Source organism: Bufo bufo, chromosome 6 (genome assembly GCF_905171765.1).
Source record: "Bufo bufo chromosome 6, aBufBuf1.1, whole genome shotgun sequence".
Lineage (NCBI taxonomy): Eukaryota > Metazoa > Chordata > Amphibia > Anura > Bufonidae > Bufo > Bufo bufo.
Genome location: NC_053394.1, coordinates 52474359 through 52500271, shown reverse-complemented (window position 1 = coordinate 52500271; position 25913 = coordinate 52474359). Strand labels below are relative to the sequence as shown.

General features: G+C 45.9%; 1 protein-coding gene across 1 annotated transcript in view; it reads left to right on the top strand.

Moving 5' to 3' along the window:
- LOC121003907 (alpha-2-macroglobulin-like) overlaps window positions 1-25913 on the top strand; it is a 185084-nt gene that overhangs the window by 152081 nt on the left and 7090 nt on the right. The window contains exons 30-34 of the mRNA XM_040435849.1: window positions 1874-2089; window positions 2171-2295; window positions 2629-2719; window positions 16424-16489; window positions 17542-17644. Of these exons, the coding sequence (XP_040291783.1) occupies window positions 1874-2089; window positions 2171-2295; window positions 2629-2719; window positions 16424-16489; window positions 17542-17644 (601 nt within the window). The remainder of the gene's footprint in view (window positions 1-1873; window positions 2090-2170; window positions 2296-2628; window positions 2720-16423; window positions 16490-17541; window positions 17645-25913) is intronic.

The following is a 25913-nucleotide window of genomic DNA, read 5'->3' as shown; positions in this document are numbered from 1 at the left end:
TAGATTTCAAGTAGGCCTCATATAGCAGAAACTAGTTATTTTGAGAATGGCAAATTTGGGAATAGTTTTTCAACCCAGAACAAAAAGTCTGCTTTTACGGTCACTACAAATAACTTGACCAGCTAAAACAGTACAGATTTGGTTGAATAGAAATGTGAGGCCTGTTTTTTTTTGCGCTGTGTGACAGGTATAGGATTAATCACAGAATTAGACTTCTATCTGCACGGTAGCAAGTGTGTCTTAGGTTTTTCTGAATGACACTATCAGCACCTTCAATGTAAGATATCCTTTTTGGGATAGATTTCAAGTAGGCCTCATATAGCAGAAACTAGTTATTTTGAGAATGGCAAATTTGGGAATAGTTTTTCAACCCAGAACAAAAAATGTGCTTTTACGGTCACTACAAATAACTTGACCAGCTAAAACAGTACAGATTTGGTTGAATAGAAATGTCAGGTCTATTTTTTAGGCGCTGGGTGACAGGCTCAACTTGCCCCTGATGTAGTATGTGGCCAAAAAATAACCACACTATTGATGGTTAAATGCACTTGGGTGACACAGGCTCAGCCTGCACCAGATGTAGTATATGGCCAAAAAATAACCAGACTGTTGATGGTTAAATGCACTTCGGTGACACAGGCTCAGCCTGCAGCTGATGTAGTATATGGCCAAAAAATAACCAGACTGTTGATGGTTAAATGCACTTCGGTGACACAGGCTCAGCCTGCACCTGATGTAGGATATAGCACAAAATAACCACACTATTGATGGTTAAATACACTTGGTGATAGCTTGTGCTGGCGCACCACAAGCCACAAAATGGCCGCCGATCACCCCAGAAAAAAGTGATCTAAAAACGCTCTGGGCAGCCTCAAAAAAGTGAGCAAGTCGATATTAGCACTTCAATGATCCACAGCTGCAGATCGATCACAGAATGAAGTCTTTTGGAGGAGTTAATCTGCCTAATCTCGCCCTAACGTCGCAGCAGCAACCTCTCCCTATGCTTCAATCAGCAGAGTGACGTGCAGCGCTACGTGACCCAAGCTTATATAGAGGCTGGGTCACATGCTGCACTGGCCAATCACAGCCATGCCAATAGTAGGCAAGGCTGTGATGGCCTCTTGGGGCAAGTAGTATAACGCTTGTTGATTGGCTGCTTTGCAGCCTTTCAAAAAGCGCCAACAAAGCGCCGAACACCGAACCCGAACCCGGACTTTTACGAAAATGTTCGGGTTCGGGTCCGTATACAGTTCGGGTTCGCTCATCCCTACTGCACAGCATTATTTTAACTACAGCAATGCAAAAAATGTTTCTCTCCAGTGTAATTGTCAACCTTATCAGTTCTCATATGCTGTGCTTTGTTTCTTCCCTTTCTGTGGGTGAGCAGCAGTTCATCATATGAGACAGCCAAGCACCTTCCAAGAGTGCATTGAAGTCATTTTTTGTTAACCCTTTTATCGCCAGCTCCAGCAAATTCACTGATAAAAAGCTCTAGCGTATCCAATGACCTACAATTTCCTTCTCCACTGTCTAGAGAGAGATATAGCCATTAATTCCCATGAATTTAAAATTGAATGAAAGGGATTTGGCCTGCTTCACTAAGTAAGTAAGTAAGAGAGCAGGGAAGACACTGAGCATGTCAGTCCTCCACTGAAGGTGGACCAGAATTTTAGACACAGGAGAAATACACTTCATTTGAAATGTTCTTTTCATTACATTAATTTTTGTAGGGTAAGCCATTTAAATAATGGAGACCTATAAATGTCAATCTCATGACAAACTTTTTTCCATAAGTACAGTATACACTCATTCAACTTAAAGAAACATATAATAACTTTTCACCAGATGTCAATATAGTACTTTTTCTCTACAGGACACAGTGGTGGCTCTTCAGGCATTGGCCAAGTATGCAGAGGCCACCTTCAGTGACAAAGGAGATGTGACTGTGACAGTATCATCCAATACAGAATTTATGAAGCAGTTCCACGTAAATAACAATAACAGGCTACTTCTGCAGAGTACATCGCTACCAACAGTGCCTGGAGAGTATACGGTGAGATCTTCAGGAAGCGGTTGTGTCTATGTACAAGTAAGTTGAATTTTCAAGTTCTTCGGTATTGATCTACCACGTACAGTACATTTATCTAAACTCAATTTCCTAATCTGACAGACTGTCCTGAGATACAACATTCCTCCACCTAGACAAGAAGAAACCTTTGCAATTAAAGCGGAGGTTGAATCAAATGAATGTGCAGAAGAATCAATGACAAAACTGGAGCTCACAATCAGTGCTCGGTGAGTGTCATCTACTGTGCTATACATGTATATGCTAAGTCAGTGGCTTTACTAGAAATGACTGCCCCCCCCCCCCCCCACCCTACAACTTTGCAACCCCCACTCCTGTGGCTTATCAGACGAGGCCCAGCAGCCGCTTCATTTGTTTCCTATAGTGTTACTGTATATAATGTCATTGTATAATACTGTTGAAGGAGCCCTGAAGGGGCCACTTCCCCTATAGCTAAGCCCCTATGCTAAGTCATACAATCATTTTTCTACACTAACCGTACGTTTGTCGCTATGATATTAATGACCTTGTGGTTACTTTTTGTATCTTTCATTTTACTGTAGATATACAGGTTCTCGGCAAAAATCCAATATGGTTGTTATTGATGTGAAGATGTTGTCTGGATACATTCCACTAAAGAGCTCAGTGAGAAAAGTAAGTTCATCTTTCACACCTCTCATTGTCACTTACCTTAAAGGGATTCTGTGACCTCGTTTTAGCCTATAGAGCTGCGGACATGCACGGCTAGATCAGAGCTAGTATGTCCGCAATATACCTGTCCCATGTCTCTGTGTGGTTTTATTGTGTTTAAAAAAATCATTTTATAGATATGTAAATGAGCCTGGTAAGGAGCCCATTGGGCTGTACTAACCTTCTTGGAGTCCAGCCGCGCCCCCCTGTGAAGGAGCCCAGCACCGCCTGCGTCCTCCGAATCTCCTCCCTGCTCACAGTTAGATCGCTGTAATCTCGTGATGCGCGAGCTCGCACATGCGCAGTTCCTTCCCTGAGGCTGATGCCAGCACAGGGAAGGAACACTATGCTGGCACTGCACATGCGCGAGCTCACGCATCGCGAGATTACGGTGATCTAACTGTGAGCAGGGAGGAGATTCGGAGGACGCAGGCAGTGCTGGGCTCCTTCACATGGGGCGTGGCTTGGCTCCAAGAAGGTTAGTACAGCCCCTTGGGCCCCTTCCAGGCTCATTTACATATCTATAAAACCTTTTTTTAAACACAATAAAAGCACACAGCCCTATAGGACCGGTATATTGCGGACATGCTAGCGGCGATCTAGCCGTGCATGTCCGCAGCTCTATAGGCTAAAACGAGGTGACAGAATCCCTTTAACAAGAGTATTACAGTAGTTTAAAGAGGTTGCCCAATTTAGTTTTTTTTATTTGGCCCCCTGCCTGGAATACTGCTTCTCCATTCCAGTTGAATTTCTCCACAGGTATCCCAGACACAGGGGATTTAAAGGAGTTCTCTGTGATTTACATATTGATCGCCTATCCTCATCAGCATGAGATCGTCAAGGTCTGACTCCAATCAGCTGTAGGAAGAGGCTGCGGTGGTCCTTGAGAGCTTAGGTCTCTTACTAGGCCAATGATCATCAATCACATGGCCTAGGCACAGCTTCAAAGTGAATGGGGACGAACTGCGATACCAAGCACAGCTGCTATCAAATGGACGGCGCCGTGGTGAGCTCCGGTGAGCACCGCGGCTACCACAAACAACTGATTGGTGGAGGTGCCAGGAGTTGGACCCCCATCAATCTCATATTGATGACCTGTTATGAGGATAAGTCATCAATATGTAAATCCCAGAAAAGCCCTTTAAAAACTAAAACCTAGACCAACCCTTTAGGAGCTCATGCAAACAACAGTGCACAGAGGATTAACATAGTAACATAGTATATAAGGCCGAAAAAAGACATTCGTCCATCCAGTTCGGCCTGTTATCCTGCAAGTTGATCCAAAGGAAGGCAAAAAAAAACCTGTGAGGTAGAAGCCAATTTTCCCCACTTAAGGGGGAAAAATTCCTTCCCAACTCCAATCAGGCAATCAGAATAACTCCCTGGATCAACGACCCCTCTCTAGTAGCTATAGCCTGTAATATTATTACACTCCAGAAATACATCCAGGCCCCTCTTGAATTCTTTTATTGTACTCACCATCACCACCTCCTCAGGCAGAGAGTTCCATAGTCTCACTGCTCTTACCGTAAAGAATCCTCTTCTATGTTTGTGTACAAACCTCCTTTCCTCCAGACGCAGAGGATGTCCCCTCGTCACAGTCACAGTCCTGGGGATAAATAGATTATGGGATAGATCTCTGCACTGACCCCTAATATATTTATACATAGTAATTAGATCTTCCCTCAGTCGTCTTTTTTCTAAAGTGAATAACCCTAATGTTGATAATCTTTCAGGGTACTGTAGTTGCCATATTCCAGTTATTACTTTAGTTGCCCTCCTCTGAACCCTCTCCAGCTCTGCTATGTCTGCCTTGTTCACAGGAGCCCAGAACTGTACACAGTACTTCATGTGTGGTCTGACTAGTGATTTGTAAAGTGGTAGGACTATGTTCTCATCACGGGCATCTATGCCCCTTTTGATGCAACCCATTATCTTATTGGCCTTGGCAGCAGCTGCACGACACTGTTTTTTACTGCTTAGTTTGCTGTTTATTAAAATTCCAAGGTCCTTTTCCATGTCAGTGTTACCGAGTGTTTTACCATTTAGTATGTACGGGTGATTTGCATTATTCCTTCCCATGTGCATAACCTTACATTTGTCAGTGTTAAACCTCATCTGCCTCTTCTCTGCCCAAGCCTCTAATCTATCCAGATCCCTCTGTAGTAGTATACTGTCCTCTTCAGTGTTAATTACTTTACACAGTTTAGTGTCATCTGCAAAAATAGATATTTTACTGTGCAAGCCTTCTACAAGATCATTAACATAAATATATTGAAGAGAATAGGGCCCAATACTGACCCCTGAGGTACTCCACTAGTGACAGTGACCCAATCTGAGTGTGTACCGTTAATAACCACCCTCTGTTTTCTATCATTGAGCCAGGTATTTACCCACATACAGACGTTTTCTCCCAGTCCGAGCATTCTCATTTTATATATTAACCTTTTATGTGGTACAGTGTCAAATGCTTTGGAGAAGTCCAGATATACGACATCCATTGATTCGCCGCTGTCAAGTCTAGGACTTACCTCCTCGTAGAAACTGATTAAATTAGTTTGACATGACCGATCCCTCATGAAGCCATGCTGATATGATGTTATTTGCTTGTTTTTATTGAGATCCTCCAAGATAGCATCTCTTAGAAAACCTTCAAACTGTTTACACACAACAAATGTTAAACTTACCGGCCTATAGTTTCCAGGGTCTGTTTTTGCACCCTTTTTGAATATTGTCACCACATTTGCTATGCGCCAATCCTGTGAAACGCTCCCTGTCAGTATAGAGTCTGTAAATATCAGAAATAGGGGTCTGGCTATGACATTACTTAATTATCTTAGGATACGGGGGTGTGTGCCATCTGGCCCTGGCAATTTGTCTATTTTAATCTTTTTAAGTCGCTGCTGTACTTCTTCCTGGGTCAGACAGGACACTTTTAATGAGGAATTTACTTTTACATTCTGCATTTCATCTGACAGTTTATTTTCCTCAGTGAATACAGTGGAGAGAAAAAAATTTAATAGCTTTGCTTTCTCCTCGTCGCTCTCTGCAACTCCCCCCTCATTGCTCTGTAGAGCGCCGACACCTTCAGATTTATACTTTTTACCATTTATATAATTGAAGAACATTTTAGGGTTAGTTTTGCTCTCTTTGGCAATTAATCTCATAACCTTATAGTTTTTCAGTGCTTCCTCGCAACCCTCCTGTTTTAGTGATTTAAATGCTTTCTTTTTGTCATTTATTGCCTTCTTTACAGTTCTATTTATCCACATTAGTTTATTTTTGTTAATTAACCTTTTATTCCCATAAGGTATGTACCTCTCACAATTAGATTTTATGATGCTTTTAAAAATATCCCATTTTGTGGCGGTATTTTTATTTTTGAGGACTTTGTCCCAGTTAGGTAGGCCTATGGCCTCTCTTAGTTGGCTAAAGTTTGCTTTTTTGAAGTTTGGTATTTTTGTTCCTCCCTGTAGAAACGCTTGTTTGAAGGATAATTGAAAGGTTATTACTTTATGGTCACTATTTCCCAGGTGTCCCCCAGGCTTGATGGATTATTTAGTACACATCCACTGAGACAGTCTTCTCTAGAAGAAATGCTTTTAGGGAGAACACATCTGTATATATATAGTCCGATTGACCATGCCAAATTTTTTCACGAAAAATTCTTACGCATTCATGTGGCTTCATCAGATTTCATACAGAATCCCACAGGAAAAACATTTGTATGACTTCTTATAAATTTGCTGGTGTTAAAGCAGCCCTAAATTAGGGCATTTTAGATACACTCTGGTGTTCCAGATCATTGTACCCCCCCAGGGGTTAATATCCAAGCGTGGCTGAGAGACTGAACACTGACACAGAAGTTGGTCAAAGCAATCTCTAACTTTATTTAAATCAGGTAAGCCGTATTATACATCTTCAGAAGAGGGCAGTCCTCACTGAGGCTTAAACATTGTTTCATTGGTCAAAAAGAAAGAAGAGATAAGAGAGAGGAGATAATACCCCTGCATTTGCGCAGTGAATACCACTTTGGAATGTGAACTAATGTAAACATCTCGTTACCATCGCCATTTTGGAATGGCTTCTATTCTAACAATAATACTGCATACGTCATATGTGACACTTCAAAGAGGTGCTTCTCTATAGGCAGTGAATAATATATATCATCAAGCCATATGATTGGCTTACGCATCTCCACCACACTCTATGGGACACCTGTATAAAGATGAGAGATCAGACACTGCCCGCAGCACTTTGGCCCCCTCTCTCTCCTCTACAGCCTTGAAACAAAGAGAGGGGTGGGGGGGAGGCACTTGGAAAAGAAAAAGTTTAACTCATTACAGTCCTAGATATACAAAATATAGAATAAAATTCACACATCTTTAACAGTCCCCCCTTGAATTTCATTCTCTCCCTAAACCTAACCATCTGTCCCAATGCTCCGCCTCCTTTTCACCAGCTTCCACGACAAGCCATTCCTAGCGAACAGCCTCCCGTGACACTGGATTTGAGCACGGGGAAGTCAGATGATCTTTCCCTAACCGGCGTTGACATTATATGGGGGGGACTGGAGGTCATCAGTGCTTCTGATTTTCTGGATCGATGTTTTCATACAATTTTTCCAGATTCTTTTGAGTCATGATCAACAGTCACACAAGGGAAAACCAGTCTCAACACTTCCTTGAAATCAATCCAATTATGCTTTTCTTTGAGCTTCACTGTGCTTGTGGTCAACAACACTCGGAATGGACCATCAAACCAGGGTTTTTTTCTAACGTGTCTTTTTCTACCACCCAATCTCCAGACACAAGTGGGTGGGTTCCTGGTACTTTAGCAAAACCTGGAAGTGCAGCAAAAACTCGAAAATGTACTTTAGTCAAATGCTTGTACAAACTGATCACATCATCTGTCAGACAACCATGTTGCATGTGAAGCTGCTGTGGGAAATAAATCCTATCCTAGGGGCTGACCCAAAAAGGACCTTATAGGGACAAAGGCCTGACTCACGGTTAGGCGTATACCTTACTAAAAGAGGGCTACCAGCAGGCACTCTGTTAGGGCTTTTGAATCTTTAACTTAGTGTCCCGTTCAGTTCCTTTTCCCTACTCTACTGCTGCTTTGTGGATGGTACGAAGCATGTAAGGCCTGTCCTACACCCAAAACCTTCATCATCTCCTGCATCACTTCACCTGTGAAGTGAACACCTGTGTCACTTTCAATGATCTAAGGTACCCCATACCTGCACACAACTTCGGCCATCATCTTTTTTACTTCTTTGGGTACGGTTTTGGCCATCCTGAAAACAAGTCACATATCAATACATACTCATACATGCCCACCTTGTGTATTTGAAGGTAGTCTGCAAACGTTGAAACAGATACAAAAAGCAAGACGTGTTTCTTGGGTACCTTAACCACCTTGCCCACGTTGTTGTGGGCACAACCGTTTATCCTTGAGTATGTCTGACTGTTACAGTGCTGAACCCTGGGGCGTACCATATGCTACGTACTAAATCACACATAGCAGTTTTTGTCTGGTGCGTCACTCTATGGGTTGCCTGTGCCATCGTGGATTAGAGGGACCTGGGAAGGCAAAGTTTCCCTTCTTATTTGTAGTCCCCCCTTTTCCATCCACCAGTCCCTTTCCTCCTTCCCCATCTGGTTCTGTAAGGTCTTAAGAACTTTCGGGAGACAGGAGGAGTTATTTCAGGGACCTGAACTGTGGCCACTCAAGACAGGGGTCTGCTTAGGTAATTTGGCAGCCATTTTTGCCGCCTGATCTGCCGTGGCTTTCCCCTTTGCCTCCTCTGCATCTGTTTACAGTGGCCTTTCTTTGCTATCATCACCTCTCATGTTAGTGACAAGAGGGCTTCCATCAGAGACCTCACTGCTTCCCCATTTTCGATGGGTTTACCTGAAGCGATCAAGGAGTCTCTGGCTTTCCATGTGGGCCCATAGTCATGGGCTATCCCAAAAGCACACCTGGAATCAGCGTAAATGTTTGCTGTTCTTTCCATCTGCATACCTGCAAGCCATCTTCAGAGTCTTTTAGCTCCACTTCTTGAGCCGACATGTGTGGTAGTTCACGTTTAATCACCACTGCCCAACCTGTGTAGTACCTGCCATCCTGGCCATTCCTCGATCCATCCACAAAGAGCACATGATCTAGATTACCTAATGGCTGATTTACCAAATCCCACTACCTCTTGTGACATCATCCGCAAACAGTCAGGAGCCTCTTCCTTTGAATCTGGAAGAAAAGTTTAAAGTGCGGTGCCCTAACTCTTCCCTCCCCCCTTGGTCCAGAGGCAACAAGGTGGCTGGGTGCAAAGTATTACAACTTTGGAGAGCAACATTGTCAGGCAACAAAATGGAACACTGCATTCTCAAATAACGGGCAACAAAACAATCATTTGGATTGTACGTTCATGAGGATAGATGTAATATCACCATCACTTCGTGGTTCAGAACTATCTCAGAGCTTTCATCAAGCATAGCTAGTACAACTACTACAGCTCTGATGCAGAAAGGGGCACCTCTGGCCACGGGATCAAGTCTGACTGAATAATATGCTACGGGGCGTTATTGCTGGCCAAGCAGTTGGGTGAGGACAGCTGAGTCATGGCCACTCACTTCATAACAATACAATCTAAATGTAATAATCTGATAGTACATTGTTGGGGAACACAAAATTGCCAGTTCTAGGCATAAAAAGCATCTACCACCTCATCTGTGAAGCGGTAGGGACTAAAGGACAAATCAATGACAGTGGAGTGAGTAGGGGTAATGGGAACCTGAGCCAACAAGGTGTGTGTATTGGGCACGATGTGGGTGTTAGAAACTGTGGCTTCATTAACGGCATGTAGGTCATGTACCATCCAATGGTGAGTGGTTTTGCTTTTTTTTCAGCTTCGGGGAGTACTGATACAAACATGGACCAGGGAATTTTATCACTAATGGCCAACAAACAAAGTTCCTGGTCGTTGAGGGCACCTGTAAGCTTCACAGTGCTGTCCTCCTGATGTGAGATACCAGCATGTACTTTTGCAAGCAAATCTGCACCTAGGAGGCAACAAAGGGCGTTACCACTGACCAGCAAACGGGCAAGCGCATCTTGGTTAGGGGCAAATCTAATGTGGATGGTTTCTGTTGAAAAAGGGAGCGTACTACTTTTCCATCCACTTCTACCCAAAGACTGGTGTCCTTGGAGAGTAAATCAGGGGAGGCCATGTTTGCTGTGCACAAGTGTCTTGGCTGCTCCAGTATCAATCAAAATCGGGACTACTTCTTTATCACCCAGTGTGAGGGATATCATTGGGCCAGACTGAATCTGCTTAAAATGTTTAAAAGTAGAGCCGATACTGGATTTCCTGTTTCCTAATCTTGATCTAACTCCCCCCCCCCTCCCTGTCCCTGTGTTCTCCTTATGACAACAAAACATGGGTGTCTGTGGGGACGGACAGTGATCCGGGCATTGGTCAACATAGAATACAATCCTCTCGTGTGGTGTGGACGAGGAGTACCAAACACAGCACAACACTCTCTCTTCTGGGATCTGGGTCCCACAGACTCTGCAGGCCCATCACAGGGTGGCAGACTTACTTTTTCCTCACTTCAATGAGGCGTTTGACATCAGGGCTGTAGCAATGCCAAAGGAACACTACCTATGGTTGGCACCACTGAACCACCCAATGCCGCTTGATGTTACTCTTCATTTTGGCTAACAGAAGTATCCAACTTTCCCTATCGCGGAATTAGTAGACTGGAAAACAAAACAGGACTTCTCATCTTCCATGAGAGTGTCTTGTAACTAGGGGATGGGCACAAGGGCTGTCGTTGTCTGTAACGTCCACCCCTATCCTCCCTCCGTTCTGAGTCATCTAAGTCCACCCCCTTCAGTCGGACGCTGTGGTCTTCCTTTTGTCTGTTAGTAATGTGGCAGCTATCCAGAAGAACAGAGCTCTGATGTGAAGCACAACACTTAACATGTAACACGTAACTTCAAACATTGAAACAAACAGATCTGACAATACAGACATGAACACACAAAGGGCCCATAAAAACTTTTCATTGACTTCGATATAAAAAAAATTTACAGCTTGATCAATGCTGTTGGCACCAATAAAAACCCAAAAACTTCCAAGAAAAAATAAAATAAAATCCTCAATGCGCATATTATTTAAATAACAAATACCGTACTCCATACACATTCATATACATTTTCATGTACTCATTTTCATTAACAGCTCATAATCAGTCTTCACACATATTCGCCTCAATCACAACTCAAAGCCACACCCATTCACATTCCACTGAATCATTCATGTCTTCCAACCCACATTGTTTCATCCCAAAACTTGCAGCACAGACAAACACAGCTTTCCTGGAAACAGATGCTGATGGTCTGTCGCTGTAAGACAATATACATGTTATATAATCATACAGTCATTTTGTTAAAAGCTGGATTCCCACAGTGCACTGCTTGGGAAAGAAGAAAGAAGATTATTGAACAATTCTTTGTCTTCTATAATAATATTACACATATAACATCACTTACTCTACACGATTCCCTCCCCCCATTTTCCTGCTCTTCTTATCTCAGGAATGTTTCTGTGTGAAGGGGGGGGGGGGAGTGAATCTCTCTATTTCACAGTGTCATTAACTGACCAACTTTTTATCCCTCCAATTGCCATAAATCGACTTGCCGCTCGGTGCCATGCCTGTGTTGCACCTTCATCATTCAGCTTTCCCTGACACTGTTTTCTCACTCGTTAAAACTCCCCCTTCAACATCACCGGAGTTCTGATGCCCTCAATCTGTAAGCTCTAACTTCAGTTTCTTACAGATTTTCATCCCTGTTGCCAGCCGGACGACCTTCTGTCCGGGGCCACACTTTCTCTAACATTCTTTGTCACATTTTAACTTTCAATTCTCCATATCACATCCTATAATCTCCCTCTTTCCTCGCTACTAGCTAGGGGCTGTATTTTCTAATACTGGGACTGACCCATCTTAACAACAGTATTACAAACTGACACACACACAAAATAGAGGAGTGATCAGCACCTTTAACCCTTTCCTCCGCAGACAAAGGATTCACCATCCCCACTGGTTTGCTCAAATCTGACTATCACGTCTGACTAGTCAGCCGGGACTCCCCGCACATCTTCAGGCGGCTCCGTCGCGTTTTCCTGGGGTCAGGTCAGGTGGAGAATATCTCTGCAGTCTTCCCTTTCGGGTCATACGGCTCCACGGTCTCCCTGAGGTCAGGTCAGGTGGAGAATATCTCTGCAGTCTTCCCTTAGGTCAAGGGTCATACAGCTCCACGCGTCTCCCTGCCAGGTCAGCCGGAGTTTACTTTGTCCCACACCTCGGCGCTACAGCGCCTCCTTCCAAACCAGGAGGTTACGGTCCCCTCCCTTTGTCTGTGGTTTTACCGTCTGTGCTCAACTCACTCCTCACATAAATTACAAACACACACAAAAACATATACACACCAGAGTGATCTATAATTTCAGACTATTGGTTCTATAGACTCCAAGCTTTCAGCATTACAGCCGACTACTATACTTACATCAGTACCACCCCACAGCGGACTGAGCTATCTGAGCATGACGAAGTAAATAGCAGAAAGGCAGATGAGATAAAAAGTTTTCTCACCTTTCTTTGAGGTTGCAATCCTCTCCCCTCTGCCGTTCGTCAAGCTCAGGGGCCCGTCTTGTCAGCTGTTTGACGCTACATTCGCTCAGAATCCCGTCGTGGTCGCCATTTGTTAAAGCAGCCCTAAATTAGGGCATTTTAGATACACTCTGGTGTTCCAGATCATTGTACCCCCCCAGGGGTTAATATCCACGCGTGGCTGAGAGACTGAACACTGACACAGAAGTTGGTCAAAGCAATCTCTAACTTTATTTAAATCAGGTAAGCCGTATTATACATCTTCAGAAGAGGGCAGTCCTCACTGAGGCTTAAACATTGTTTCATTGGTCAAAAAGGAAGAAGAGATAAGAGAGAGGAGATAATACCCCTGCATTTGCGCAGTGAATACCACTTTGGAATGTGAACTAATGTAAACATCTCGTTACCATCGCCATTTTGGAATGGCTTCTATTCTAACAATAATACTGCATACGTCATATGTGACACTTCAAAGAGGTGCTTCTCTATAGGCAGTGAATAATATATATCATCAAGCCATATGATTGGCTTACGCATCTCCACCACACTCTATGGGACACCTGTATAAAGATGAGAGATCAGACACTGCCCGCAGCACTTTGCCCCCCTCTCTCTCCTCTACAGCCTTGAAACAAAGAGAGGGGTGGGGGGGAGGCACTTGGAAAAGAAAAAGTTTAACTCATTACAGTCCTAGATATACAAAATATAGAATAAAATTCACACATCTTTAACACTGGCATAAGGAAGTAAAGTAGAAGCCATATAAAGCTGTATACATCCGTATAAAGAAGGTTGTTGGCCAAATGAGCTAATTCACCTATTTCTCCCAACTCCTTATATTGTCCGAACATTGGGAGAGTGGAATAAGCTGTCTCTGACACCGCTTATGTTGAATTCCAGCATGGTTGATCCTTCTTTTCCCCTAATAGTAGATATCAGAGGACTATCCGCTCCTCTCACATATCCATTTGTAATCCTGTCAAATTTTGCAGGTTCACCAAATTTGTGTGGTCAGTTTTAGACCCTACTAGCAGGGCCGGACTGGGAATAAAAACCAGCCCTGGAAAAAGTTGCATACAAGCCCACAGCATTGCGTCATTATTTACTTGTTTATAAAAGGGGAAAGCGTTCATTTTAAAACACGTGTGTAAACACGAATATGAACTTTGCCCCACGAAAGCTCTTTTGTAGAACCCCCATTGTTCATATTATCACAGTGTTTTCCCAACCAGGATGCCTCCAACTCTTGCAAAACTACAACTCTCAGCATGCTCAGACAGTGCTTTACCACGCCCTTTGACCCGCCCCTTTTTTGTTGGCCACCTATTTAATGATTGTTGCATGCAACATTTTACTTGACCAGCTATTTTAGATAGATATTCTATGGCAGTCCTGTTACAATCCTCCCTTTCCCCTAATGAGCCTTTCGACCAAATAATAAAAATATTTATAAAATCTCACCCATATGCTGCAAAAAAAAAAAAAAAATCTGCAATGTAAAATCGATAATAAAGATCAACTACAAACAAACATATTTCACATGAAAACTTACAGTTACTTGGCTTGGCCCTTGGGGATCTCGGACACCACTTCACCACTTTGGCCGGGGGCTCGGTGGAGCTGATGTTGTGTTTTATCCTAATGAGAAAGATTTCATAATAAGGATTTGGAGAAGGGGCAGAGGAATAGCAGAGCAGGGAGAGGCTGGTGCTGCTACTAGGGAGCTCATACCATGGGGGAGTAATAAAGCCCACCATAATGCCCCCCCCCCCAGTAGTAATAATTCTCCTTATAATGTGCAAAACATACCCCTTTGTAATGCCTCCAGTTGAGCTAATGTTCCCATAATGTGCCAATATAAAATACCCCTTCTCATTGCCCCCGTAGATGACCCCATAGTGCTCCCCCCTTCCCCATAGTACCCACCATAATGTGTCCTAGTATAAAATGCCCCTATACAGAGCCCCCCATATAAAATACCCCTTCCTTTAAGCCTCAGTAGATGCCCCAATAGATGCCCCCAATCATGTGCCAGTAAGATGTGCCCCCATAGATGCCCCCCAATCATGTGCCAGTAAGATGTGCCCCCATAGATGCCCCCCAATCATGTGCCAGTAAGATGTGCCCCCATAGATGCCCCCCAATCATGTGCCAGTAATAAGAGCCCCCCCACCATCATGTGCCAGCAGCCAGAGCCCCCCCACCATCATGTGCCAGTAGCCAGAGTGCCCCCCTTATCATGTGCCAGTAGCCCCCCCATATTATGTGCCAGTAGTACCCCTTATGTGCCAGTAGCCACCCTCATGTGCCAGTAGCCACCCTCATGTGCCAGTAGCCGCCCTCATGTACCAGTAGCCCCCCTTATGTGCCAGTAGCTTCCCCTTATCATGTGCCAGTAGCCGCCCCTTATCATGTGTCAGTAGCCTCCCCTTATGTGCCAGTAGCCCTCCTTATGTGCCAGTAGCCTCCTTATGTGCCAGTAGCCCCCTTATGTGCCAGTAGCCCCCTTATCATGTGCCAATAGCTCCCCGTGTGCCAGCAGCCCCCCTTATGTGCCAGTAGCCCCCCTTATGTGCCAGTAGCCCCCTTATCATGTGCCAATAGCCCCCCATGTGCCAGCAGCTCCCATCATGCGCCAGTAGCCCCATCATGTGCCAGTAGTCATCCTTATGTGCCAGTAGCCCCCTCTTATCATGTTCCAGTAGACCCCCATCATGTGCCAGTAGCCCCCCTTATGTGTCAGTAGTCGTCCTTATGTTCCAGTAGCCCCCCCTTATCATGTTCCAGTAGCCCCCTTATGATTCAGTAGCTGCCCCTTATCATGTGCCAGTTGCCCCCTTATCATGTGCCAGTAGCCCCCCTTATGTGCCAGTAGCCCGCCTTATGTGCCATTAGCCCCCCTTATGTGCCATTAGCCCCCCATCATGTGCCAGTAGCCCCCCCATCATGTGCCAGTAGCCCCCCTTATGTGCCAGTAGTTGTCCTTAAGTGCCAGTAGCCCCCCTTATCATGTTCCAGTAGCCCCCCTTATGTGCCAGTAGTCGTCCTTATGTGCCAGTAGCCCCCCCTTATCATGTTCCAGTAGCCCCCCCCATCATTATTCAGTATTGTACCTATATATATATATATATATATATATAAATAAAAAAAACACTTATACTTACCTCCAGCAATGCGATGCAGGCCTCTTCCGGCCTGTGTCCCTCACTATACGGCTCAAACGACGCGATGACGTCATCACGCCGCCTGCACCGGCCTCTGATAGGCTGCCGGCCTAGTGCTGGCAGCCTATCAGAAGAACAGGAGGGGACACACCTCTCCCTCCCCTGCCGTAGCATAGACATCTGTATCGCCGTCCTGAGGACGGCGATACAGATGACTATGGAGATGAGCGCTTCCACAATAGAAGCGCTCATCTCCTGCTGTGCCCTGCCGCCGGCCGCCCCTACTTGTCACCAGGGCCACAGCTTTGCATCACTCAGGCCTGCCGGCCTAACGGGAAATTTCCCGGTATCCCGGTAGGCCAGTCCGGCCCTGCCTACTAGTCTTGATATCATAACAAGAGACAAGTACATTGATCAGTTGGAGATTCACATTTTGAAAACGTAAAGGGCATCTGTCATCAGATTTGTACCTGTTACCTGTGCACTTGGCAGCTGAAGGCATCTGTGTTGGTCCCATGTTCATATGTGTCTGCATTGCTGAAAAAAATGATGTTTTAATATATGCAAATGAGCTTCTAGGAGCAACGGGGTGTTACCATTACACCTAGGGGCTCTTCTCTCTCTGCAACTGCCGCACCCTCTGCACTTTGATTGACAGGACCAGGTGTGATGACATTTGCACTGCCTGGTCAAGATTTGCTCCTCTTAACATTTATGTTGGAATCGATGTCTACCTATGATATTTCAATAAAAATTATTCTAACTAAGATTTGCTCCTCTTTAATCATCATCTGGACTTATATCTGCTGCCTTTTTTTTCACAGTTGGAGGAGAACTTGATAAAGAGAAGTGACATCCAGATGGATATGGTGACCCTGTATCTGGAGGAGGTTAGATCACAGACATTTCGATTACTTTATAGGCCAATTACAGTAATGCTTGTCTGTCTTCTAATAACTGTTACTTTGCTCTTTCACCGGGGTCTGAGTCCTACTACCCAATACATCAAACCCTCCCATGCAATACGGAACATAAAGTATGACTTCCCAGATTTCTGATGAGTTAACAATTTTTTTACATTTTTATTAGAAAAAAAATAATTATAGCCACACTCTGCTTTACCTGCTTTATCTGACTTTTTATGTCAGAAAAAGTGAAATACGTGCTTCATAAATATGACTTTTATTCTGACCACCATATTTTTTCCAAAAACTCACATAATACATTTAGGCTACTTTCACACCAGTGTTTTCCCTTTCCGCTTTTGACATCTGTCATAGGGTCTCAATAGTGGGGGATAACGCTTCAGTTTTGTCCCCATTCATTGTCAATGGGGCAAAACTGAACTGAAGAGAACGGAGTGCGTTTATTGCGTTCCCATGACGCACACAAAAGCGCTGCAAGCTGCGTTTTTGAGTGCATCCTGGGATGCGGAGCAAGACTACACAATGTAAGTCAATGGATCCGTTTATTCTGACACAAAAGAAAACAGATCCGTCCCCCGTTGACTTACAATAGTTTTAGAGATGGATCTGTCATTGCTATGTTAAAGATAATACAACTGGATCCATTCATAACGGATGCAGACGGTTGTATTATCATGACGGAAGCGTTTTTGCTGATCCATGACGGATCCAGCAAAAAGGCTGGTGTGAAAGTAGCCTAATGAATGTCCTGCTTCCATTCCATTACAAAGTTGGCTGTCTGTGGCCACCACTAGGGGGAGCTCAGATCATAGGAATTAATACAGTTACAATTTCATTACACTGTGTCCTCCTAGTGGCAGCTGAGGGAAAATGCAGTGAATATACCAATGGGAGAAGAAGTTTAGTGCAGGGCCCCCCCCTTCTGAGCTTCATAGCTGTCGCATGGTCTGTCTCTATGGTAGGTACGTCACTGATGGTCAGCCATGTTCACAGCTGCATCCTTTTCTTCCTTGTAGCTGGGGCACGATTCTATCAACGTTTCATTCTTCATCGAACAAGATAGTAAAGTCAAGGACCTGAAACCAGCCATAGTGAAGATCTACGATTACTACGAGACTGGTAAGATGTGTATATAAAACGGTGGAAAGAATTAGCCAGTGGTCAAGTAGTCATGGTCAGCAGTGTGGTTGCATTGGGGTTGGTGCCTGCACAGAGCAATATTCATTCTTCTGCCTAGAACAGAGCAAACAGACTGCGCATGTGCTGGTGCTGGATCTAGACTGTACTGTGGATTCAGAGCAGCCTATAGATGATGAATGCAATGTCATCCAAGACAGTGAAAGGAAGAGCGATTCACCTGGACACTTGAAAGGTCTAGATGCACTCAGTGGAAACTGGAGCACTAATTTGCATATGGCATAGGGGGTTTCACCACTGTATAGAACAGGGGTCTGCAACCTTTAAGACATAAAGAGCCACTTGGACCCGTTTCTGAAGGAAAAAAAAAACTGGGAGCCGCAAAACCATTGCGACATTTAAAACAAATATAACACTGCATATATTGTTTCTTACCTTAATGCTATATACAGGATCGTGCAGTCAGCTGTCAATCTGAAGAAAAAAAGGACTTTTTCACTTAACAATGTAAAATATATTTTTGCAAATTAATAGCTAATTAAAATATTTAATTTACCTTTACCAGACCCCCCCCCCCCAATCATGTGCCAGTAATACCAGACCCCCCCAATCATGTGCCACTAATACCAGACCCCCCAAACATGTGCCAGTAATACCAGACCCCCCTCCAATCATGTGCCAGTAATACCAGACCCCCCTCCAATCATGTGCCAGTAATACCAGACCCCCCTCCAATCATGTGCCAGTAATACCAGACCCCCCTCCAATCATGTGCCAGTAATACCAGACCCCCCAATCAGTGCCATCTTAAGAGCATTATAGGCCCCCGGGCAATACAGTGCACTGGGGCCCTGTCTACACAATCACGCACTAGAATAGTATACACCCTATAGTATACAGCACCACACAGTATGCAGTATAGCACCCTATAGTATACAGCACCACACAGTATGCAGTATAGCACCCTATAGTATACAGCACCACACAGTATGCAGTATAGCACCCTATAGTATACAGCACCACACAGTATGCAGTATAGCACCCTATAGTATACAGCACCACACAGTATGCAGTATAGCACCCTATAGTATACAGCACCACACAGTATGCAGTATAGCACCCTATAGTATACAGCACCACACAGTATGCAGTATAGCACCCTATAGTATACAGCACCACACAGTATGCAGTATAGCACCCTATAGTATACAGCACCACACAGTATGCAGTATAGCACCCTATAGTATACAGCACCACACAGTATGCAGTTTAGCACCCTATAGTATACAGTACCCCACAGTATATAGTAGAGCAGTATAGACCCCCACACTATACAGCACCTCACTGTATACAGCACCCCAAACTATACACGATACAGCCCCCCACACTATACAGTACAGCACTCTACACTATACCGCACCCACAGTATACAGCCCCCCACACTATACAGTACAGCAGTATAGCACTCCCCCCACTATACAGCCCCCCACACACACTATACAGGCCCCCCACACTATACAGGCCCCCCACACTATACAGCCCACCACACAGTATACAGGCCACCCCCCCCCCCCACACACACAGTATACAGCCCACCACACAATATACAGCCCATTACACAATATATAGCCCACCACACAATATACAGCCCACCACACAGTATACAGGCCCCCACACAGTATACAGCCCCCCACACAGTACACAGCACCCCACTATACAGTAGTTTACAGTATATTAAAATAACAACCCCATGTCACCTTTTTCTGATGTAATCTTTACACAGAAAAGCTCCACAGTTAACTTCTGCAACACTCCTGATAGGACCTGTGATGACTTCATAGCCATGTGACCAGTAATTGCTAGGTTACTGGTCACATGGTAATGATGTCATTAAGGTCCTAGATCAAAACTCATTAAGGTCCTAGAATTAAGATCATTAACACAGTACGATCATGATGCCTGTGTAGCCGACAGCCTGACACCCGGGGCAGTAGCTAGCAGGGCTCAAGAGGCAGCTGCCTTGGGCCCCCCCAGGAGCAACTGGGCCCAGGGCAGCTGCCCCTTTTGCCCCTTGGTAAAGACGGCCCTGGCGGCAACGCTGCTAAATGACGGTTGGGAAGTTGGCTGGTGGGTTCACTGGGCAGGCGGGCCCCCAGGCAAGTGGGGCCCCCGGGCAACTGCCCAGCGTGCCCATTCGAAAAGACGGCCCTGCCCCCAATCATGTGCCAGTAATACCAGACCCCCCTCCAATCATGTGCCAGTAATACCAGACCCCCCTCCAATCATGTGCCAGTAATACCAGACACCCCTCCAATCATGTTCCAGTAATACCAGAGCCCCCTCCAATCATGTGCCAGTAATACCAGACTCCCCTCCAATGATGTGCCAGTAATACCAGACCCCCCCAATCACGTGCCAGTAGTAATACCAGACCCCCCCCAATCATGTGCCACTATACCAGACCCCCCCCCCCCCCAATCATGTGCCAGTAGTAATACCAGACCCCCCCAATCATGTGCCAGTAATTCCAGGGCCCCCCCAAATTCCCCAATCATGTGCCAGTAATTCCAGGGCCCCCCCAAATTCCCTAATCATGTGCCAGTATAATACCAGGGCCCCCCCATTATGTGCCAGACTGCCAGTTAAAAAAAATAAAAAATAACACTTATACTTACCTCTTTGGAGCAATGCGATGCAGGCCTCTTCCGGCCTGTGTCCCGACTCCAGCGCTGTACGGCTCAGGCGGCGCGCCTACGTCGTCCTCTGATAGGCTGCCGGCCTAGTAGGGCCGGCAGCCAATGAGAGGAACAGGAAAGGGACACACCTCCCTGCCCTGCTCCTCCGCACAGCCTTCTGTTTGTATCGCTGTCCTGAGGACGGCGATACAAACAGATCACTATGGAGATGAGCGCTTCGCTTCCACAATGGAAGCGCTCATCTCAGTGCCTGCCCAGCTGCCGCCGCACAGTGCCTGCCCCGCCGCCGCCGAACACACTGCCGCTGGCCTGGGGGGGATTTGATACCCCGCTTCCTACGCCCATGCCGGAGCCGCGGCAAAGGTTCAAAAGAGCCGCATGCGGCTACGGAGCCGCGGGTTGCCGACACCTGGTAAAGAAGTTTGATGGACTATATGTGGATCAAGTAATTTAGTGTGTGGAAAGTGTAGTGTCGCTGGTTTGATCAGTTTTATGAAACAACTATTCTGGAGCATCTTTTCTTATAACTGTATGTTACGCCGTTCCTCTGTTATTCCAGCTGGAAATTTATAAATTAACTGATTACTGAACTGAGTGTTAGGCTCCATTCACATGTCCGTGGTGTGTTGCAGACCCGCAAATTGCGGATCCGCTACACACCCGCCCGGCACTTCTATAGAAATGCCTATTCTTGTCCGCAAGCTGCGAACAAGAATAGGACATGCTCTATATTTTGCGGAGCTGCGGACCTGAAGATCGGGGCCGTGCTCCGCAAATGCGGATGCGGACAGCACACTGTGTGTTGTCCGCATCCATTCCGTCCCCATAGGGAATGAATAGGTCCGCACCCGTTCCGCAAAGTTGCGGAACGGATGCGGACCCATTTGCGGACGTGTGAATGGAGCCTTACTATTCTTTATGTCTTAGAGGTGTGACTCTATAAAGTCTGACACTGTCAGCACTGATTGGAGTGTGTAAAATTGGAAACACCCAGTTATCAATTCATTCATTATTTATTTATTTATTTTACTCACTTATATAGTGCTGAGATATTCTGCAGCGATTTATAGACATCATCATCACTCTCTGTCCCCAGTAGAGCTCATAATCTAAGTTCCATATCAGTATGTCTTTGGAGTGTGGGAGAAAACCGGATTACCAGCAGGAAACCCACAAAACACAAGGAGAAAATACATAAACTTTTAGTAGGAATAACAGAAGTACAACACAATGTACACTACTCACAAAAAGTTATGACTATTTGGCTTGTGGGTGAAATTTTAGGATGAACCTAAAATGCACTCTAAACTTTACAGTTGACCTTCCCTAAATGTTTGAATACACATGTCCAACTGTTCAGTGTTTCAGTACTTTTTGCACAACTTGCTGTTCTCTAACAAGGAGCTCAATGGCAAAGTTCACAACAGGTGTTTGATCTATGAATCCTGGTTCAATTAGAATTGGTATTTAAACAGTCCTCCTCATCATGCTGTTCACATTTTGACATCATGAGACCAAGACAGCACCTAACAATTGATCAACAGTACCTTGTCATTGCGAGGCTTCAAGCAGGATGTTCTCAGACAGAAGTGGCCACTGAGCTTAGAGTGTCACAGAGTGTCACAGAGTGTCATCAGCAGGTTGTAACAGAGATACATAGAGAGACTGGAAAAGTCACAGAAAGGCATAGAAGTGAACGTCCTTTGGTCACATCCCACACTGACAAACGCTTCATTGTGAACAATACCCTGCAGAACCGGATGATGAATGTCACACAACTCCAAGCACATTTAAGGGAAGTGAGAGGCACCCAAGTGTCACGTCAGACCATTCGAAACCATCTATATCAGCATGGTATGCGTGCTAGATGACCTGAAAGGGTACCTGACCACACCACCAGACACAGACGTCATCATCTTGCATGAGCCAGGAAACATCTACGCTGGACGAGGGACCAGTGGACCTCAGTGCTGTTCACTCGAAAGTCAATACATGCTGATCAGAAATGATGGCCGTCAACTATGTTGGAGACATCAAGGAGAGCGATATGAATCAGCCCCTGTTGTCACCAGACGAGCCTTTGGTGGTGGTGAACTGGTGGTGTTACAGTGTGGGCAGGTGTGTCTAGTCAATACAGAACTGCCCTACACTTTGGTACGTGACAAGCCCATACTACTTGAATAACCTCATTAATCCAGTCATTGTACCTCTGCATCAACAACACAGGCCTAATTTAATCTTCATGTAGGACAATACGCCACCTCCTTGAGGTCGCATCATTAGGGAACTGCTGCTGGAGACTCAGGTACCTCAAATGGAGTAGCCTGCACTTTCTCCTAACCTAAATCCCATTGAAAACCTATGGTATCAGCTGAGTCGCCATGTAGAGGTTCGTAACTCTGTACCCCAGAACCTCAATGACCTGAGGGTCACCCTTCAAGAAGAGTGGGATGCCATCTCTCAGCAGACAATAAGTCGACTTGTGAACAGCATGAGACATCAAGCTGTAATTGATGCTCAAGGCCCTATGACAAGTTTTGAGACATTGACATTATTTTGTGGGGGTATACCCATCACTGTTTTTGGCTTTTGTTTCAGTAAATTGTTTGAGATGAGAAAACCACCATTGCTGCTTCTACTTAAATGCCCTACTTTCATGATATAATATCACTGAAGCGACAACTTTTTACGCTTTCCATAAATTTCCCCCGAAAGCCAAATATCCCTAACTTTTTGTGAGTAGTGTGTAGTTCTAAGAAAATTTGCTCCAGAATTGATATATTTTTGGGAAGACAAAACAGACATGTCGGAAGTGACAGGCCCTCTTTAAACATAAATAATATTCCTCATCTCAAGCTTCTTCTTTGGCTGTGTTCACATCTGTGTCGTAGGCTAGGAGTCTCTGTCGCGGATTCCGCACATAAAGCTAAACAGAGTAGCACAGCATGCTGCACTATTTTGTCCCGTAAAATTCTAGGAAACCCAACAAACTCCATTAAAGTCAATGGAGTTCGTAAAGGCAGTGCTAGTGTCTGCCTTTTGACAGATCAGGATCCTTCTTTTTGTTATTATGCTCCTATAATAAAGCAGCAAAATGAAAATTCCATCATGACGGTAAGTGATCAGTGAACAATATTGTACAATTATGCCCCAATATAAAGTCTGATCACTCAATATGGGTATTGTAGGAGAGTACCTGTGGTGGTGGTAGACAGGAGGTACGTGCCACCGGGGGGTCCTGGCCCTGGTGGAGTATGAGCCGGAAAAGTGCATTTTGCAGCGGTTATGCTGTTAACACAGCGGATCCAGGCCGGCTCTTACTGGGAGCAGGCAGATATGCGGGTCTTACACGGTCCAGGCCAGGTTTTGCAGGGAAGGGTTAAAACCCGACCAGCAACAAGGGTGTGGTGCGCAATGTGGAGCTTCTTTGCTCTCTGGCTCTGAGAGTGAGAAGTGGAGGTGAGCTGGGCTGTGTGCTGAGGCCTGTAAAGGAGTGTGCGGGAACCCGCAGCTGAAGCCAGGAGGGATCCATGTTCCGTGGCTAGAAGCCGGACCCAGGGACTTACTTCACCAAGGAGAAAAAGGTGACATTACTCCTGGCTTTAAATAGACTTTGCTTTATGTGACGGAAACGGGCCTCAAGTAGCCTGCAGCAGGGACTTGCTGTGTTTGAACTATTATTTTGCTGTTGTGTGTGACCACCCTCCCTATGAACTGCACAATCTTTCACTTGTATGCACCGTGTGAATAAACAAAGCATCGTGTTTTACACCAAGACCGGTCTGTGTTGCCTCTATACTGCACTCGCTACCACTACCTACCAGAGCGGATCCCCACAATTGGTGGCTTGCAGCGGGCATACTTCAGTGAGGCTGGCCAAGAATATTTATCCGGGTGGTGCACGGCTGCATGTCATACATTAAACCAGCAAGCTTGGTCGTCCCGGACAAAATGGAGGAGCTGGTTAAGCAGTTGGTGCAGAGCAATGCACAACAACAACAAACAAACAATTTGCTGGTACATCAAATGGCGCTTATGCAAGAGGCTCTGCGTGAATCCCAGCGAGAGACCCCACCGACAGTGATTCCATCGCCGTCGGCTCCCAGGGATAAAGTCCGTTCAGCATTAAGAAAAATAGCTCCGGAGGACGATGTAGAGGCCTTCCTGATGGTGTTCGAGAGGACCGCGGAACAGGAGAACTTACCGTCGGGACAGTGGGCTGAAGTTGTAGCGCCATTCCCAGTCGGAGACGCCCAAAAAGCGTACTTCGACCTCAGCAAGGAGGACGCACAGGACTATGGGAAGCTGAAGGCTGAGGTGATGCGTTACTACCTATGTGCGGGCGCAGAGAGTACATCGGTGGGCCTTTTCTGAGTCCAGACCCGTCCGGTCTCAGGCATATGACCTGGTACATCTGGTGAGGAAGTGGCTCCAGCCGGAAACTTTAAGCCCCCTCCCAAATGATCGAGCGAGTGGTCGTGGACCGTTTCGTGCGGACACTGCTAAGGGTCATACAGCGCTGGGTTGGTCAGGGAGACCCCGGCAACCTGGATCAGTTAGTAAGCCTAGTCGAGAGGTATGTGGCGACCCAGGACTTGGTGCGGGACTCAACGCAGGCACGGGAAACCCGTCAGGCTCCCTCTCAGGCTAGGGATCAGGAAAAAGGGACCCAACCACAAAGGGGGGGGGGAGGCTAGTCCTACTCCGGGGAAGAGAGACCGGGGAGGGACCACGGGGATTCAATGTTGGCACTGCCACGGCCTGGGACATAGGGCAGCGAACTGTCCTCAAACACCTGAACCCAAGGAATGCGGGTTCGCTCGTCGGTCCTCTTTCTTTGCCCGGCCTGTATGTACCCGGGCGGCCACCAATGTGCTGCCTCTGTGCCAAGTCTTGATCGATGGACATCCGATTAATGCTTTACTGGACTCTGGGAGCATGGTGACCCTAGTGCATGAGTCCTTAGTGTCTGAGACACTCCCAGAAAAGCAAACCCTGTCCATTGTCTGTATCCATGGGGACCACCGGGAGTACCCCACTGCCAGGGTTACCATGTCCGTGGTGGGCCAAGAGGTGCAGCATGTCATCGGAGTGGGATGCCAAATCCCTTATGCCGCCATACTGGGAAGGGATTTTCCTTTGTTCTGGACTCTATGGAAGAGCGATATGCCTTCCCTTAGGGACAGACGACAATCGGGCCCAGTGCCCGAAGATCCCGATGCGGGGATACCAGCCGTATGGGTCACCACATCACCTGTAGAGTGTCATCCCGATAGGTTTCCCCTAGAGGTGTTGGCAGGCGAATCCGTGGAAACCCCATCCATCCCGGACCTGGAGGTATCCCGTGACACGTTCGGGACCGCCCAGCTCCAGGATCCGACATTATTGCGGGCGAGGGAAGGGGTGACAGTGGTAAATGAGGTGGCTCAGCACCCAGGGGCCGACTCAGTGTTTCCCCATCTGGCTTTTAACCAGGACCTGCTAAGTGCAGCAGGAGCTAGTGGAGCAGCTGGTGGTACCCCAGCCATACCGCCGGGTGGTACTGGACTTGGCCC